Here is an 18,454-nt window from a genome sequence, read left to right as displayed (position 1 = left end):
GTTCTCTTTTACTGTTTACAGAGACCTCCATTGCGTCGTGCTCCATTTCTCTGGCCTCAATTTTCTTTTCAATATTAGGCGACAGATCTTTCCCTTTGGGGTCTAGTTTTACTTTGGCAGGTTTAATCAATTTTTGTTAAGTAATCGCGTGACAAGTCAGTTGGAGTAACTCACTTCAAGCAAAGTTAGAACGAGCTTCAGAAAACACGGCTGCTCAACTCGAAATTTTCGTAGGCTACCGCTTCAGCCATATTCTAACTTGGTAGCCTATGCAAAATATTTTAAGACTAAAATCATGCAGTGCAAATGGACACAATCGTATGTCGTTTTTTTACTCACACTTTCACTTCCATCTGCTTCATATGGTAAGTTGTTTACGTTTTTAAATATTATTAGAAGTTTAAAACCTAATATTTTCCAACGAATTAATTCAAGATTAATGAAGGTTATCGCGTAGGCTACATGTCCTCCCTTATACCTTTATAGAGCGTTGGGGTAGAGCGGGGTACAACCTAAACAGGGTTAGTTACACATGTGGTGACTTAACAACAAGAGAGATACAAGAAAGATACAAGAATGGAAACAAGAAAGATCACTATAGCCAGATATAAATCCCAGTTGAGGTGGTGGGGCATTCTGTTACAATGTGCCACGCTATTAGAACTATGCAATTCTTTGATGTTTGTGATGTTATTAACATATAACTTTTATGAATTATATTGGCAAACCATGAGAAAGAGGCGACTGCGAGTAAAGACTGCGAGTTGAGTTTAATATTCAGAAATTATTATTTCATGAAATGCAAAGCATTCTGGCCCGTCTATTTGTCTCTTGTTCCATGAGAGTGGTGTGTGGATGGGGTGTGTCGTGTTCAGCTTTGTGAATGTCTGAATGCTTTTCTTCATCTATTTACTTTTGCTCACATTGTTTTGAACTATGTTGTATAGCTGTATTTGCAGTGTGTTCATTGTCAAACTCCAAAAGTTGTTTATTTGAATTATTAAAAACGGCATTATTTTATTTTGAAAAAGTTAAAATAATTGTATTTTATTTACAAAATAATTTTGTTTGTCTAGTATATTTTTTTGATTAGATCAGACAACATTTTAAGCTGTCATATCGTTGTTCAATATGTGCCCCTCATGTTACAGTGTACCCTATGGGCATGTTGTCACTGTTCACTCATTAGCTTGTTTCATTAATACAGTGTATACTTTTTTTCTTTATTTTATGAAGGTAAAATTTTGCCTTAAAAAATCACATGCGCAGGGTAAGATTTATGAAAGTGTATATAAGATTGTAAGCGTAAATTAAATTGCATTAGCATGAAGCTGCAGTTTCACAATACATGTGTCATGATTCCTGTCTTGTGTTCCCCTTGTCTTGTGTGGACTTTTGTTATTTCCTGTCCTGTGCCATGTTTTGTAGTCCTTTGTAGTTTTTCTTGTTTATTAGTCTCCCCAGGTGTTTCTGATTAACCACACCCCCTTGTTATCTTGTTTAGCTTGTTTGCCTGTGTATATAAACTAGTGATGGCCAGATCGAGGCCTCGTGAAGCAATGAAACAGTTGAACCAAATGTGCCATATTGTTTCGAGGCTTCGAATCAATCCGACACCCGTCTCAACGGTGACACCTAGTGGTCACTTGCAGGTGTTGATCTAAAACAACCCTGACAAGCCATTAAAAAAATGTGTTGTTTTTTATTATTGTATTTTTCTAATATGTGAAGCTTGTAACCTATAGGCTCCTCACTGTGCATAATGTTATTTTGGTCCTGCAAAATGAATATTAATAAAAGAAATCAAGCCACAATGTCTCACTTTTTTTAGAGATTTTTTTTTTTCAAAAATATTATTTCTCTGCTGTGGAAGGACTTAGCCTACTTCTTTTTTTTACAGATAATTTCTCCACCCTTTGAAAAAATTCTCTCACAAGGGACACTTGTTGCTGGCATGCAAAGATATTTTTTAGCTAGGACATACAAATGAGGAAAGATTACTGCTCTCTCTTTCCAGTAAGTTAGTGGATCATGAGTTCTGGGCAAATATGCATTGCTGATGTATTTTTTCACTTCCACTGTGGCATCAGCTGTAGCATTGTGTGTCTCATATGTAGACCTATAAAATGTATATTCACACAATATTATATTATATTATATTATATTCACATTGAAGCTATTTTTAACATGATTGGCAGTTGTGATTGGGACATTAGATTGTAGGGCATAGGGCTATGGACTTTCTAAACAGTGTCCCAAAAGTTTGTAATTATATTTCAATTATAATTATATTTCAAACAGTGCATTGCTTAGATGGCCCAGCAGTGTCAGTTGCAGGCCTTGGGTAATGATACCATCCTCTGCACCCTGCACAATGGCAGGATGAGTGCTCCTCAAATGGCGCATCATGGATGATGTATTGTTGCAGTAGGCTAGCTGCCGATCACAATACACACATCTCACTTTATTTGGGGTTTCTAAACGGAAATGCTCCCACACCACAGATGTACGGCATCTCTATACTGCGGAGCCTCCATTTTATCTATCTATCCAAATCTATCTATCTGTATCTATCTATATGAATCTATCTATGTATCTAGATATGTATCTATAATCTATCTATGTATCTAGATATGTACAGATATAATCTATGTATCTATATGTATCTACCTATAATCTATCTAGATATTTATATATGTAGCCTATCTATAATCTATCTGTATCTATCTATTAATCTAGCTGTCTATATTTATATTTATGTATTAATGTGTCACTATATACTCTGTCAGTCTCTAGCCTATCAGTCAATGTGTTGTGTAAATTTAAATGTAAGCCTAAATAGCCTAACTAATCAAATCTCACTATGTCACTATATAATAAAATCCGCTATCTCAAAATCAAACTCCCAAACAAAAACCCACGAGGTCAATATGCGTTGATTTCACTTTTATACAGATGTGCGATTGTGTGGTCTGTTCCCGACCGTGTCAATCAAACGCTGATTCGGCGGACCACACCTGATGAAACACTAGTGAAACACTTCGAGGCTTCGTTTGGTCATAGTCACGTGACATGGGTGTTTCGAATCACGCTTCGGATCAGTAGCCGTTTCTCAATATGCGTTCTTGTCTGTACTTGTGTTCTTGTGGACTTGTGAAACGTCATCAGTCGCTGCCCTAGTACTGTTCCAATTCAAAGTTCACATCTAGCCAAGTCCAGTTCGAATCCCCGGATGTGTTCTTGATCCGCCCCTTTTACCGAGGATGCATCAAGAGGTGACTTGTGCGGACTTGACAAGCCAGGTATCCCAGAATGCATCTCACACCACCAACCAGCAAGCGTCAATAAGCAGAGGAGAAACCCCGCGTAATTTAAAAATACTACTGCTATAAATGTGTCACGAAATGTAGTTTTAAGAGTATTTCAGGCGAGAATGTAGTTGTTTAAAGCTCAAATCTTTGGTTTATTTATAAAGATAGCGCCTATTTGAAAATTTGATCTGACGTTTTCGGAGTTGTGAGAACCAGGAAATCGGACGCTCGGCGCTCGTACCCCGCCGAGAACAGCCTTTCCTCGGCTTCTGCTGCTGACTTGCCGTTGGCTCGGATGTCTCTAGTCTAGTGGTATAACCTTTTACAGTCTATGGGTATAACATGAGATTTAAATCGTCTTGTGTATATCCAACAGGCGATTTATTTATTTTATTTGTCTCATTAATGTATTATTTGTTCCCTGGCAAAACGTTTTAGCTGAGGGCAAAGTGAAGTTATAGCTTTATTTAACGTTAGTCTATTTAACTATGTAGCCTAGAGAGCTGACTTATGTTTGACTGAATCGTTGGCTTTATTATTGTATAGCTTCTTATACCTTTTAGGCTACTTATACTTTTAGAATGGCTATTATTGATCATTAAAACTGACATTTAGCAAAAAAGGTTATGTAATTTTATTTTATATATTTAAAACATAAAATATTTTATTATAATAGCCTACATGTTGCCTACATTCTCTTCACTGTATATACATATATGACACAACCCTGTCTCTTTTTGCTAAATGTTCGTTTTAATGATCAATATTATAATGTTTTTTATTCATCATATTTTTAAAATGAAAACAAAAAGAGTCAGGGTTGTGCTTTATATTTCGTGTTGTTGTAATATGCAGTGAAGATAATCAATTGCGTTGCCTGAACCTCATTTGTGTGGCCATTATGTTAAAGATCTTTTTTAAATGAAAATGAAAAGAGGCAAAGTGGTGGTTTATAACATATTTTGTTTTATTTGTAGCCTATAAAGAGATAACCGGAGTAGCCAGAGCGAGCTGCATGAGTGACGCTATCAAGTACGCCGCCGTTCCATTTGCAGAATTATCGGACTCGCGTCCTCCCGTCCTCGGGAGTTCGTTCTCCTGAGTCGAACTTGTCAGTCCGAACTACCAAGGACTCAAGTCCGAACTTTGCGTACTTGGTATTGAGAAACGGCTAAAGTTTCGACACATCTGCGCTTCGGGATCTCGCAAAGCTTCGGAACGACTGTTTCGCGTCAGCCATCCTTAATATAAACCTCTGTGCTTCAGTTGTTGTTTGTCGGTCGTTGTAGCTGTTTCCATGTTCCTGTCCTGAGTTCTGTGTTCCTTTGTTTGCCCTGGAGTTCCTGTTTATTTCATTAAATTAGTTTTGCGTATGGATTCTCTCTCTCTGCTTCGTCCTTGCCTCATCGTAACAACATGAATTACACTTATGAATAACAGTAAAATGATGCAAATATTTTTTAATTACGCTTGAAAGGCGATTTACACCTTCACAAATCATCTTGCGCATGCAAATTTAATTTATATGATCTTATGTAGGCTACTCTTTTTCACAAATCTTACCCTGCACATGTGATTCTTTATGGCATCATTCTACCTTCATAAAATAAAGAAAAAAGTATACACTAGTCTGTATTAATGAAACAAGACCACATATTTGTACTATACATGTGTGAAATTAATGTGTAAAAAAAAAAAAAAACTTCCTGAACCCCAAGTGGATTTATACAAACTGAGAAAGTCAAAAAGTGTTAGGTTTTGCCCCGTTCTCCCCTACTCATATCATTTTCATTCTGAATGAAAGTCTTTGCCAAGATTCCAAGGCTTATGTTTTAAATTAAAAATAAATAGGATGAAGCTTAAACGTTTATTGTATACAGTCTCATAGCCTACTATGGTAGAAATCAATCAATCAAGAATCAAATAATCAATAATGAACAATAATCCATTGTAATCACCAATAATACATTTGTTTTTCAGGTTCTCACTCTTTGTGGTTCCTTTCAACTTACATTCAGGGAGAAACACAATTTCCTGAATTTAGTTGCACAACAACTTTGGATGACATCACAGTTGGATACTATAATTCAAAGACATATTTTCCAAGAGGGAATACGACGAATGAGGATGATGTGATGAATTCAGATTACATAAAGGGTATAAGTGACTACATGTTTAACTCCTTTTTGAGAAGAGCCGCACTGTTAAACCAAAATGACAGTAAGTATCTGGCTCAATGATATCTATTAATCTATTTAAAAATGCACAAAATGCTATTCATACTGTACATATTCAATTGCTTAAAAACATCTTTTTGATGAGCATATTTTTAATGTTTGATTTAATTCTTTTAGTTTTTTAGATGAAATCATTTGTGTTATCAGAATTAAAAGTATAACTTTACAATATTTTCTGCAAAGTCTTCTTTATTAAAAATATAAAAAATATTAATATGCTTCTAATATTTTTAAAACATTGTCTGAAAAATAAAATGTAATATGCTATAGCCTTTGAGCTGCGTTTATGATTGCTACGATATAGTGGATTTCATTTTGCATTTAGAGTGACCGTGAAGTATGAATGGGTGAGTTATAAGGTATGTGAATGGAATGTTTTGATATTTGGGATATGGTCATTGGGCTACTTTTGGGTTATTTTTGGTCGGCCAATTTATTAAGCTGGCCTGGCAACCCTGCTACAAGATCACATGGCGATAATATCAAACAGGTTTGAAAATTTTGCAGCATCTGTGAATGCTTGAGACGTCACAGACCTTGAAAATCTGTTTAGGACAGCAAAATCCAGCCAGAAGTTGTGTAGTGTGAGCTTCCCTTAAGACAACCACCGACAAACACATCTATTCAGACAAGGTAACAAGGATAATGGCAAGATAACAAGATGCGGAGACAATCAAGAGGTACCAATGATCAAGGAACTGCAAAGGGACTACAAAACTTGCACAGGAAACTTAGGGGAACAGGAACTAAAATGGGAAATACTACAAAATAAGAGTCAACACACTTTGGGGAAACAGTGACGATCAGATCATTTGATGTTTATAACTTTTTTACAAGGCAATGTTAGTTTAGGTTGTAAAATAGCATGTGGTTATTTACAATGACACTTTTAGAGTCATCAAATTTAATTTTTCTTATAAATGGTTTGCTAAACAATGAGTGTAAGATGAAGGAGGCCAATCCATGACAATCTCCCATAACAATTCTCCCTCATATTTCCCTCACAGGTCTTGATGTTTATCAGAAACTGTTTGTGTGTGAGCTGCTGGACTCCGACAAGCCTGGAAAGATGATTATTGCAGATGCTGCCAGAGGCTCCACCACAGATGAACTCTGTTACATTAACAACACATTTACTTATACTGTGACTGTAAATATTAAACAAGAACTGATCAAACCTGACCTGGAAGAATTTAAGCAGGAAGTTTTAAAAACCTTTTACCCACTTTGTATAACAACTCTCAAGAATTACCTCAAAAAGAGAAGAGATCAAATTAACAGAAAAAGTATGTACTCAAGGGCACATCTAAATTCCCTACATTTGTTTTATGAAAACAAATGTAACTGTTTAGAGTAAATCTTCAGGATTAAAAATAAACCCATGTATTTATACATGTAAAACGTTCTCTGGCGTTCTCTTGTTTATTTTTTTCCTCCTTCTCCTACAGAAAAGCCCAATATCACACTTACACAAAAATCAAACTCTGGAGGGTCTCGTGTGAGTTGTTTGGCAACAGGATTTTACCCTCGTCACATCAACCTGACCCTGTTCAGAGATGGACAGCCTGTATCTGATCATGAGATCACTGGAGGAGATCTGCTGCCCAATGGTGACGGGACGTACCAGATGAGGAAGAGTCTGGAGATCAGTGCAGACAAACACAAATACAGCTGCTCTGTTACACACCTCAGTCTGGACAACAAACTGCACATTGAATTGGGTAATGAGAAAATAAATATTGTTTTTGAGAAAATAATAAAATCTCCCAGTAGTGTTTGCCATTTGTTTGTGTCCTTTTTAATGTGTTTGTTTTAGAATTTGATCCCGCTGAACCATTTAAATCAGTGATTCCCTCAGTGCTGATAGTTTTGGCTCTGCTGTTGGTGTTTGGGACCGGAGCCGTCATATATAAATACAGGAGGAGACGAGCAGGTAGGATCTACTAATTAAAATGAGTCTGCAAGATGTGATAGACATGATGCAAAAGATAAAACCAAAATATATATATATATTTTTTTTATGATACCATTGTCATTAAAAAAAAATCTGTTTTTACTGTTCTAGCTTCATCTAAAAATGATTATTCTGCTGCTTCGAGTGAGTATTTAGTTTTCAATATCTTATACAATTTTCTGCTCACTTATTAAAATGAAAATGAAATTTTATTTTGTTTTCAGGATCTGAAGAGAGTGTAGAAAAACCACCAATGCATAAAACACAGCAGGAAGTCGTGGAGATTAGTGAAACATCTTTAAACAAGTAAATGAATGAATGATACATAATTGTGTTTTCGATACATATTTTTTTAAAGATTGTACTTTATATGTTTGTGTTTTAAACATCTTTAGTGATCCAATATCTCGGATTTTGTTCTGTAAAATCAATGTTTGCTAAAACACACTGTAAGGCTCGCACTCGATGTTACAGTCTTTTCTCGAGGCAAAGTATTTTTTGATTAAATGCAATACATTTGAATAAGTATTCTCTCGTTATTTAATCTGACTCCATAAATGAAAAGGCTTTAATGATATCTGTGGATCATTAATTATGAGCGAATGTTTGACTACTCCTTTTAACTCTGATGAAAATAATGCCAAAGTTGGTTAGAATAATCAAATGTAACAATTTATTATGTCAAGTAAATGTACCATGCCAATTTCATAATCAATTCAAAGATAATCGATACAAAACATCAAATGCTCTGGAATAGAGAGAAGATGCAAACCCAACATTAGGATAATATACATGAGGCTGAGAGGTCTCACTCTCAGCCTCACGGGCTAATCTGAGTTACAGAAAGGCCCCGAATCCCCTGCTGCATTTCATTATATAGTCAGGACCTCTTTCACTTGGAAACATCTTTTAACAATGGAAATTTGCATTCAGAAGTTACACCTTTTGGGGGGGTAAGAGACCATTTGCTAGGAGACCACCTTCCTTTGTGTGTCAGTTATACCTAAACTCTTAAAAACCTTATTACCTTTTGTTTTACTTATTTGGAAATGAGACATTTGTACCAGTCGCACTGAGACATTTCAAATGATACCAAACATGAAAAATACTGTTAAAAATACATTTTCTGACTGGCTAAGAAATAGATAAACATAGTACTTTTCCACACATACAGGTGCTGGTCATAAAATTAGAATATCATCAAAAAGTTGATTTATTTCAGTAATTCCGTTAAAAAAGTGAAACTTGTATATTATATAGACTCATTACATGCAAAGTGAGATATCTCAAGCCTTTATTTGTTATAATTTTGATGATTATGGCTTACAGCTTGTGAAAACCACAAAATCAAAATCTCAGAAAATTAGAATATTACATGAAATCACACAGTAATTACACAGTGATACCATGGTTATTGTACCAGGTTTTGGTTCTTTTGGCAGTGTGGGCAGGTGCAAATCCTGCTGGAGAATGAAGGAAGCATGAAGTGCTCTGAAAATGTCCTGGTAGACGGCTGCGTTGACTCTGGATTTAATAAAGCACAGTGGACCAAAGTCCTCTTTTCTGATGAGAGCAAATTTTGCATCTCATTTGGAAACCAAGGTCCCAGAGTCTGGAGGAAGAATGGAGAGGCACACAATCCAAGATGCTTGAAGTCCAGTGTGAAGTTTCCACAGTCTGTGTTGGTTTGGGGAGCCATGTCATCGGCTGGTGTTGGTCCACTCAACGCAGTCGTCTACCAGGACATTTCCAGAGCACTTCATGCTTCCTTCAGCAGACAAGCTTTATGGAGATGCTGACTTCATTTTCCAGCAGGATTTGCACCGGCCCACACTGCCAAAAGAACCAAAACCTGGTTCAATGACCATGGTATCACTGTGTAATTACTGTGTGATTTCATGTAATATTCTAATTTTCTGAGATTTTGATTTTGTGGTTTTCACAAGCTGTAAGCTATAATCATCAAAATTATAACAAATAAAGGCTTGAGATATCTCACTTTACATGTAATGAGTCTATATAATATACAAGTTTCACTTTTTTAACGGAATTACTGAAATAAATCAACTTTTTGATGATATTCTAATTTTATGACCAGCACCTGTATATAGATAGACTGAAGCATATCTCCATCGATTATGCGGATGACACTCGGACCCTGAAGTCAGGCACGTCGTGACCTTCCAGGTTGCAGATTTGGGTTGATGGGTGCCAGCATGTCCAGAACAACTCAGTCAATCTCCAATAATGCCAGTGGTTCCTTAACCTGCAACCAAGAAGAATAACACACACACACCTGAGAAAGGTTCCCTTAAATTATAGACTTCAATGACCCCTGTGACTTATAGTCGTCAGGGTACCCTAGAAAAACAGAAGTATGTATTGACACGTTGAAGACCTTTCTTAACAAAACAAAACATCTTTCCATATTTCATTTCTGGAAGCCGGGCTAAATGAGCAAGCACTGTCACTGCATTCAGATATCAAATACAGACATTAGAGAATACATGAAAAGAACATTTCATTGATCACACTGGTAACTTCTGTAACAAAGTAAAATCTCACAAGCATAGAGATGTCATTCAACTCATGATATTTAGAAAGAAAAATATTGATTAATACCTTGATTATAATCACTCATTACATATACATTGAAGCAGCAGTGATCCACCCCTTTCAAGTGTTTCTAATGCGTTTGTGACCTTTTTAACTTGTTTGTTTTTGTTTATTTTTTACCAAAAGTCAATGTCTTATGACCTAGTTTCTGTCTGAGTGAAATCTTCAGTAGCCTACTGTTGTAGTCCAAATCATAAGTAAATGAGAAATGAGAAAACTGGTTGTTGAAGGGAATTATTGAATTTGCATAGGCCTACTTAAATTCTAAATCTAAAAAAAAAAAGTATGTTATATTTTTCAGAATCTGAAGAAAACATGGAAACAGCATCCTGAAGTTAATGTCATTTGCACATTTTTTTTTTTAGCTTGAATGAAAGAAATGTGTTCAGATAACTAAAAAAATTACCTCAAAAATAACAATTGACCACATTACAGTCATTGGGCCCTATCTTGCACCCAGCGCAATTGATTTCGTACAGCGACGCATGTATCATTCCTATTTTGCACCCGCGCACATCGGACTTTTCCCTCCACAGACGCACGTCGGTAAACTCATACACTTGCGCTCCCCGGGGCGGTTTTGCGCAAAGAGGAGGCGTGTTCCGGCGCAAACGTTCCCTGATGCTATTTTGCAGGTTTAGAAAACAATTCCGCCACTGACCAGGAAAAAACTAGTTTAAAGTCAGTGGCGCGTTGCGCATGTTATTCATATGCTATTTTAAGGGCGCATGCTTGGCCATAATCAATGTAGCGTGTGCACAACGCGCATACACTTTGATTCTCTCATCTACACAGAAGCAGCAGTTTTCATTTTTGCAAATCATACATTATTACGATAGATAGATAGATAAATAGATAGATAGGGTTCACACTGTACGATTGAATAGTCTTTTACAACTGTTGCTTGTCAGATTTTACCAACATGATCGCCGCTGTAAGCCATGTCACACTGTAGGATCTCAGTTGTCATTCAATGCCAGAATGTACGGCCATTAAAGATCCGCTAAAAACAGAAACGCAAAAGAAGACTCGTCTGGAGTTTTACATCATCATGAGACACGTTCATTGACTGTGAGCTGCATTTACATGTGGGATAGAAAAGGTGGTAAACAAAAACACCTCTAGAGTTAATTTTGATCATGGCTTTTCATAAAAAACAAATCTGGAAAAAAATGAAGACTCTTGACTGAAGCAAGTGGAGGTTTGTTGTTGCTTCATCCGGTTCTGAACTCCTATTGGTTTTTGATTTGACAGTTGTAAGAGAAGTCACTGCAGGACTGTGTGTGAAACTCTGCTTCTTACACTGCCAGAATTTCGTCGGAGATAATGTGGCGATCAAAGATTTTGGCCCAGGATCAGAGGAATCTTTCATGATGGACAAATTGTGGCCAAAATCGTACAGTGTTAACCTGGCTTTAATACATACTGTATGTATCACATCCGGTCTGTGTTTGTGTTTTGCTCATAGACTGTAAAATTTGCTTCAGTTGGACTTTGAGTTAGTTTTGCACTGTTTCCTTTTTTCCTGTTTTCTTTGTACAGAAATGGCATGTTAAGCTAAAATGGGCCACAATTTTCAGCTAAAATGGGCTGCATACACACACACGTTTACACAGAAGTTACGCAGAAATTGATGCTCTAATGTTTAACCATGTTTGACAAATATTTGACAAGCATACACACATACATGCACACAAAAGACACTAATGCACAGAAACACACACCTATACAACATGATCAGTTCATTTTTAATTGCATTTTTTAATGAAATATTTGTTCAACTTTCTATTTAATGAAATACATTCTATGACACGTTTAAGCCAATAGTGTCAATTTACTGTTAAAAATAAAATGATTTCAGCAGAAATGACCTGTTGTTCTCCTTTTATATTGGCTCATTTTAACTGAATGTTGTGCCGAGAAGGTACCTGATAATACTCTATCTTTCATAATTTTAAAACAATTATACTTTTTCACATTTAAAATATATATATATATATATATATATATATATATATATATATATATATATATATATATATATAAATATTTAAGAGACCCATTCAAATTTATAAAAATATCATTAGATCTCATGCATAGCTTATTTGATGGTATTATAATTTACCAAAACGTGGCCCATATTAGCTGACTTCACCCCTGTTTTTCTTTTCTTTATTTTTACAGTAATCATTTTATGAGTTGATTTATGATCTCTAAAGACGACAAATATAATATAATTATTATATAATTTAATTCATATAAAGCATGCCACCTATTTTTGATTTATGATGGTTTACACTTGCTATTAATCTAAGTTACTTTTCCACAATTAAAATATTGCCATTTACTCACTTTCAAGTTGTTCCAAACCTTTTTGACTGTTTCTTCTGTGGAACACAAAAGAAGATATTTTTTCTTCTTCTTTGTTTTTCTTCTTCTTTGTTTTTCTTCTTCTTTTCCCCTTCTAAATCATTAAATAATAAACTAGACCATATTTATTATTTCTGTCTATGGTCTTCACTCCCTGCTATACAGAACTTATGCTGACACCTGGTGGTGTGGATGCAGCATCACCCAACGCTTTCAGCTGTCATCAACTAACATCAATCCGCTTCATGGACAATAAATCACCTTTTATTATGTTACTGATATGAATACGCCATTACGAAAAATACGAAAATACCCTTACGAAAAATAATTGTATTCAAGTGTGCTATTAGTATACTTTCTTTTAAACTAAAAATAAAAAAGTATACTTTCTACTTTTTATATAGGCTATCCTACTTCTCAGAAATATACAAAAATTGCACATAAGTATACTTGACTTATACTGACAGAAATGTCCAAGTATATTTGAACTATACATGTACTTAATATTTTGATTGAGATATTCTCTACTTTATAGTATAATTATAAGTATTCTACTTGCACTGTAGTTGTAGGTCATTTAATCTTTTGATTGAGTAGCCTATTAATACTTTTTTCACAGTTTTACACTATATTTTAAACCTACATAGTTTAAAAGATTTATAAGGAAAACAGATTTGTTCATAATTCTGAGTATCTGATTTTTTGTGTAGGCTAGTTCACTGGTCTACTGATCACTGATCTGTTTTCTTTAGTGTTATGTCTAGTTTTACTCATTCTTATAGTTATGAATGGATTGTACCCATCAACTGGATGAAGGCAGAGGTGGAGCAGTCACGCTTTTGGCTCTTGGAAAAAACTGGTATGAACAAAAATAATTAGCCAATTAGTTTGTTTTTATGGTGGCATTTTGATCTTTCACCAGGCTCTGAATGGGACAAACTCACTATTTTGACCTATATAACATAAATGACCTAAAATAATAATCTATTCATAGGCTAAAGCAAATTTAAAATGGGTGTCTGAAAACCAACGAGAAATCACAGACTGGCTGGTGGTGGCTGAATCTGCTTAAAAATATATGACACTGTATATATATATAGTATACACTGTATTATATATATGATATATAAAAAACATAAAACATTTTTGGTCAACCAAAAAGCATAACCAGGTGGACTGTGTATACTGAGAAAAAAATACTTTTACAGTACTTCAATGTTTATCCAGTTAATTTGAATTGTTTGTTAAATAAAAATTTGCTCTGTAATCAAATAAATACTGTTGAGTAAAACATTATTGCAGAACCACAAAGAGATTATCATATAAGCTATACTGCACATTCCTGTACCATGGAATACAAAAAGAATACAGTTTTCAACTATTCTTTCTTGTAAACATGTTGTATTTCATGCTTAAATTTTGTTATCCTCCTCTAGAGCAGAGACGATCCACTGTAAAGTTCTACAATACTGTAAAACAGTAGCATTGCCTTTGAACTTTGGTTGAGTTTGTAGCTTGTTATGCCTGAATAATGACTTCATGTATGCTTGTGCGGACAGGTGACAACAGCGCATGTGTGGTTTAACGCTCAAATAGAATGGAATGAGGAAAATGAATTATGCTTGCTGGCATTTAGACAGAAAACTAAAGACTAATTTCTTTCGTATTCGACGGCAACACTCGATAAACAACGTATAAGTTGTTACTTTTTGAGAGATACTAATTTAAAAATGTGCACATCATTTTCTAAAACATGAGAGACTGAAACAATGCTGGGAATATGGATAGATATTCTCGTGTTACTTGTACTTTTACCTCCAACATCTTCTTCAAATGGTAAGTTTCAAAAGGTTATGAATTGTTAAAACGTAGGCATGCTATTCAATTAATGAAATTCAAGATGTTATCCATGTTATCTCGCTACTGATCTTCATAGAGCATTACTCATGTATGCTGAAAGCTTGACAAGTCATATCATTCAAGACCCTTGTTTTAAACTATTCTAGATGGAGTAGATGGAGAAATAGATAGAAAATCACTACTTATTGTTAAAACAACAACAACCATGTTGTGTTTCAGGTTCAGGCCACTCTTTGTGGTTGTTTTCAACATACATTCATGGTAAAACACAATTCCCTGAATTTAGTTACACAACAACTTTGGATGACATCACAGTTGGATACTATGATTCAAAGACATATATTCCAAGAGGGAATACGACGAATGAGGATGATGTGGTTAATTCACATGACATAAAGGGTATAAGTGCCTACATGTTTAACTCCTTTTTGAGAAGAGCCGCACTGTTAGGGCGAGACAGCCAAAATGACAGTAAGTATCCTCACACAAATACACATAATGACGTGAGCCAATGACGTGACGCAAATCTTTTGTCTTCCTGTATTAATCAAATTATACATACAATCTATGATAAGCAAATTTAGAATTTCTTAAAATCTATTTTAATATATTTGGAGGCATAAAGTTGATTTGTGATTATTTAACCTTTTCTTGAAAAGACTAGGCCAGTCTATGACAATCTTCTCCCTCATTTCCCTCACAGGTCTTGATGTTTATCAGACACTGGTTGTGTGTGAGCTGCCGGACGTCAACAATTCTGGAAAGATGTTGTCAAAAGATGCGGCCAGAGGCTGCACCACAGATGAGATCTGTTACTTTAACAACAAGTTTACTTATAAAGTGATTTTAAATATTTCACAAGATGTGCTCAAACCTCACCTGGAAGAATTCAAACTAGATATGAAGTCCTATCAACTAGTTTGTATTAGTACCCTCGAGTATTACCTAAAAAAGAGACAAAATGAAGTTAATAGAAAGGGTAAGTAAGGCCACTTCTTATGACAAACATTTTAGCTGATGTAAACTGCGTTAAAAGTGCCTGTTTTAAAAGTTTCTGTTTTATGATGACCATGGGATTTTTTTTATATCTGCCATTATAAAGTCCATATGTTTAAACAAAACCTAGCAAGCTCTGAAGTCAAGTCAAAAGTTCTTTGATGTGGAGTAAAATAACCTCTCTTTTTTTGTTTCCACAGCAGCACCAAAAATCAGATTTATTCAGAAAGCAAACTCAGATTCTGGAGGGTCTCGTGTGAGTTGTTTGGCAACAGGATTTTACCCTCGTCACATCAACCTGACCCTGTTCAGAGATGGACAGCCTGTATCTGATCATGAGATCACTGGAGGAGATCTGCTGCCCAATGGTGACGGGACGTACCAGATGAGGAAGAGTCTGGAGATCAGTGCAGACAAACACAAATACAGCTGCTCTGCCACACACCTCAGTCTGGACAACAAACTGATCATTGAATTAGGTAATGAGCTTTTACAGGAGTAGAAAGTATCAGATAAAATCTTTACATTTTAATCTTATTCTAAATGCTTCCTCTTTTAGAAGATGAACCTTCCAGACTTCACATAGAAGTTGCTGTTGCTGTCCTGATGTTGGTGATATGTGTGATATGTGTGATTGTGGCAGTCATAAGGATTAGAAGGTCAAGAGGTAATAATATGATATAGAAATCTGAAGATATCCATCCATTTGAATGAGGATCAAACCATCACATCTTCTGTTTTATTCATTGGAGACCATCACAAATGAAGGAATAATAATCTGAGATTTCTTTACACCATCTGAGCCAATGCAATATTTGCTTTTAATAAACTTTGAGATTTACAATTAAGATTTATATTCTTAGATGGGAGAATAACACTAAATGAACAGCTGATTGTTTCTCCGTAATATTTTTTTATGTTTACGAAGAATTAAAATGTATTTATAGACAACTTTCTTGTCAAGAGGGCCTAGTTTCTATATCAAATATCTTTTTATGGTGTTGTAACCTATTGTGTGCTAAATAATTCACAGGATACAGTACAGGTTTTTTAATGGATTTATATTTTACAAAACACAAAACCAAAACAGAATGGCATAGCCTCATTCATACTCCAAGATGTGGGAAACCCCAAAACAGAGGTTTCAAAGGAATATACACACAGACCATTACACTGTATGTAGTTTGTTACTGTGTTGCTGGGTCTAATATTGTTTTTGTGCAATCATACTAGATTGTGCTTGCTGTTTTGCACTGGAGTTTTCATTTGAGAATCTGTCTGGCTATACTGTGTGTGCCTGTTCATATGTTTTGTATTTTTATTGATTGCTTGTATGAGAAATAAGGCCATTTGATGACGGGGGGTTCTGACAGAGCAAATATACATTGAAGATTTTGGTATTTGGTTTAATCTTTTGTTTAATTATTGTAACGTTTGAGGTGATAATCAACTGACCAATTCACTTAATTATCAATTTAAAAGTGAGCAATCTGAGAACATGACAAATGTCCCAAAACAAAACCTGTTTGCACTTTCATCCATCTGAAATGTGACATATAGTCTGATAATAAGTCAATATTAAGAATTACAATGTGTAGCTTATATGCTTTAAAAATACTATTGTGCATGTAATAAATACTGATGTGCTAGTTAGCAAATATAGGCTACATTAAAGATTTTGGTCTTTTGTTTTATGCAATCTTTTATCACATATTAAAACATTATTTTAGTAATCTAACATGTGTTTCACACAGAGCCATATCCTCAGATACCATGTTAATAAATTATTTGTATACATATTGTTATTAAAATATCATTGCAAATGTCTGCACTCACTGCTGTTCCTTTCACGGCATCTAGAATGTTGTCACCTAGTCTATATTTCGATTTATGATCAAATCAAGTAAGATTGTGTCTTGTGTATTTTGAGTTATACTGAGGCCCCCTTAGAAGTTTTCAGAGGCCCCGGCCCCCTTAGTTGAGAACAACTGCTGTAGTTAATGGCTCATATTTCCTGTAAAACATCTGACAGTCAACCTGCTCTTATTGTTTAATTGATAAATCTTCTACATTACACAGACAAATTCTTTACTTTTAAAATACTTTCATGTTTATTTTTTATTGTTATTTTTTTTTTTTGTTCTGTAATAAAATAAATAAACATTGTGAGTAAAGCAGTCTATGATGAACCAATACACATCCCAAATGATCTGCAAATTTACTACTGACTCTCCTGATTCGGATGGTTGTACCGGAAGTCCCGCATAGGAAGTTCGGATCATTTTACTGTTCGATCTCATTCATCAAAATAAACGAATCTTTATTCGTGTCATTTCGTTCATTTAAGTGTCTTTAAATATTATACTTTTTAACAGCCAAAACACATCCCCAAACACATCCACCAACGCAATCTTTGTCATATTCTGAATTCAGAAATCATTATAATGCAGCCATGCAAAGATCATTTACAGGGCACATAAATAATTACTTTAACTTCAGAGTCTTTCCTTTGTCACGTGACAGATGCAATGAACGGATCGTGCATGAATGACCCATCACACTAGCCTATACCATCACCCCTGTTCAAATTTGAAGGGATGCCCTTTTCACAAGATGTAAAATAAGTCTCTGATGTGTGTATGTGAAGTTTTATCTCAAAATACCCCACAGATATTCTTATATAGCATGTTAAAATTGTCACTTTTTGAAGGTGAGCAAAAATGCACTTTTTTTTGCGTCTCTCCCTTTAAATTCAAATGAGCTGCTGCTCCCAGCAAAGAGGGTGGAGCTACAACAGCTTGTGTCCTGAAAATTTCAAAAACGTTTAGCCTTTTATGTTCAAAACGGAGTCAGAGAAAGATGGAGAGACTCAAGAAGAAGTGACAACATGTTGACAACATTTCTGAATGGTTAGTTGATGAATTTATGCATCTTATAGTTATCTTCTAGTCATTGATTAGCATATTCTGTCATGATAATCTATAAATCGTGTTCCTGGGGGCGGGGTTTATGTACATTTTAGGGTTAGTGATGTCACTAGTCCGGGAGGAATGTTAGTCCCTACCAGCCGTTTGTTGTAGTCCTTAAAAAGCTATTTCTTTAAAAGAAAA

General features: G+C 35.1%; 2 protein-coding genes across 3 annotated transcripts; both read left to right on the top strand.

Annotated features, from left to right (window-relative positions):
* On the top strand, positions 1-8,029 carry LOC307151588 (major histocompatibility complex class I-related gene protein-like). Its single transcript, XM_079859682.1, has 7 exons — positions 1-365; positions 5,292-5,531; positions 6,556-6,834; positions 6,997-7,269; positions 7,365-7,481; positions 7,614-7,646; positions 7,727-8,029. The coding sequence occupies exons 1-7, from the start codon at positions 296-298 to the stop codon at positions 7,810-7,812; spliced, it is 1,098 nt and encodes a 365-aa protein (XP_079715808.1). The 5' UTR covers positions 1-295; the 3' UTR covers positions 7,813-8,029.
* A 6,035-nt stretch (positions 8,030-14,064) lies between these two features.
* On the top strand, positions 14,065-17,675 carry LOC307151770 (major histocompatibility complex class I-related gene protein-like). Of its 2 annotated transcripts, XM_079859916.1 has the most exons (5): positions 14,065-14,324; positions 14,568-14,819; positions 15,052-15,327; positions 15,545-15,823; positions 15,904-17,675. In XM_079859916.1, exons 1-5 carry the CDS (start codon positions 14,258-14,260, stop codon positions 16,026-16,028), a joined length of 999 nt encoding a protein of 332 aa, XP_079716042.1. In that variant the 5' UTR covers positions 14,065-14,257; the 3' UTR covers positions 16,029-17,675. The 2 variants fall into 2 exon arrangements, with proteins under 2 accessions (XP_079716042.1, XP_079716043.1); XM_079859917.1 differs by lacking the exon at positions 14,568-14,819 and having other exon boundaries at positions 14,083-14,324; positions 15,904-17,649.
* Positions 17,676-18,454: the final 779 nt, after the last annotated feature.

Source organism: Squalius cephalus (assembly GCF_949319135.1).
Source record: "Squalius cephalus genome assembly, chromosome: 23".
In the NCBI taxonomy this organism is placed as follows: Eukaryota; Metazoa; Chordata; class Actinopteri; order Cypriniformes; family Leuciscidae; genus Squalius; species Squalius cephalus.
Note: the sequence above shows the minus strand (reverse complement) of the source record. Positions and strands in the feature narration are given on the sequence as shown.

Coding starts and splice junctions, on each gene's coding strand:
- LOC307151588 (XM_079859682.1), top strand. CDS start 296: ATGCAGTGCAAATGGACACAATCGTATGTCGTTTTTTTACTCACACTT. Junction 366..5,291: donor ACTTCCATCTGCTTCATATG/GTAAGTTGTTTA, acceptor TTTGTTTTTCAG/GTTCTCACTCTTTGTGGTTC. Junction 5,532..6,555: donor ACTGTTAAACCAAAATGACA/GTAAGTATCTGG, acceptor TTTCCCTCACAG/GTCTTGATGTTTATCAGAAA.
- LOC307151770 (XM_079859916.1), top strand. CDS start 14,258: ATGCTGGGAATATGGATAGATATTCTCGTGTTACTTGTACTTTTACCT. Junction 14,325..14,567: donor TCCAACATCTTCTTCAAATG/GTAAGTTTCAAA, acceptor GTTGTGTTTCAG/GTTCAGGCCACTCTTTGTGG. Junction 15,824..15,903: donor CAAACTGATCATTGAATTAG/GTAATGAGCTTT, acceptor TTCCTCTTTTAG/AAGATGAACCTTCCAGACTT.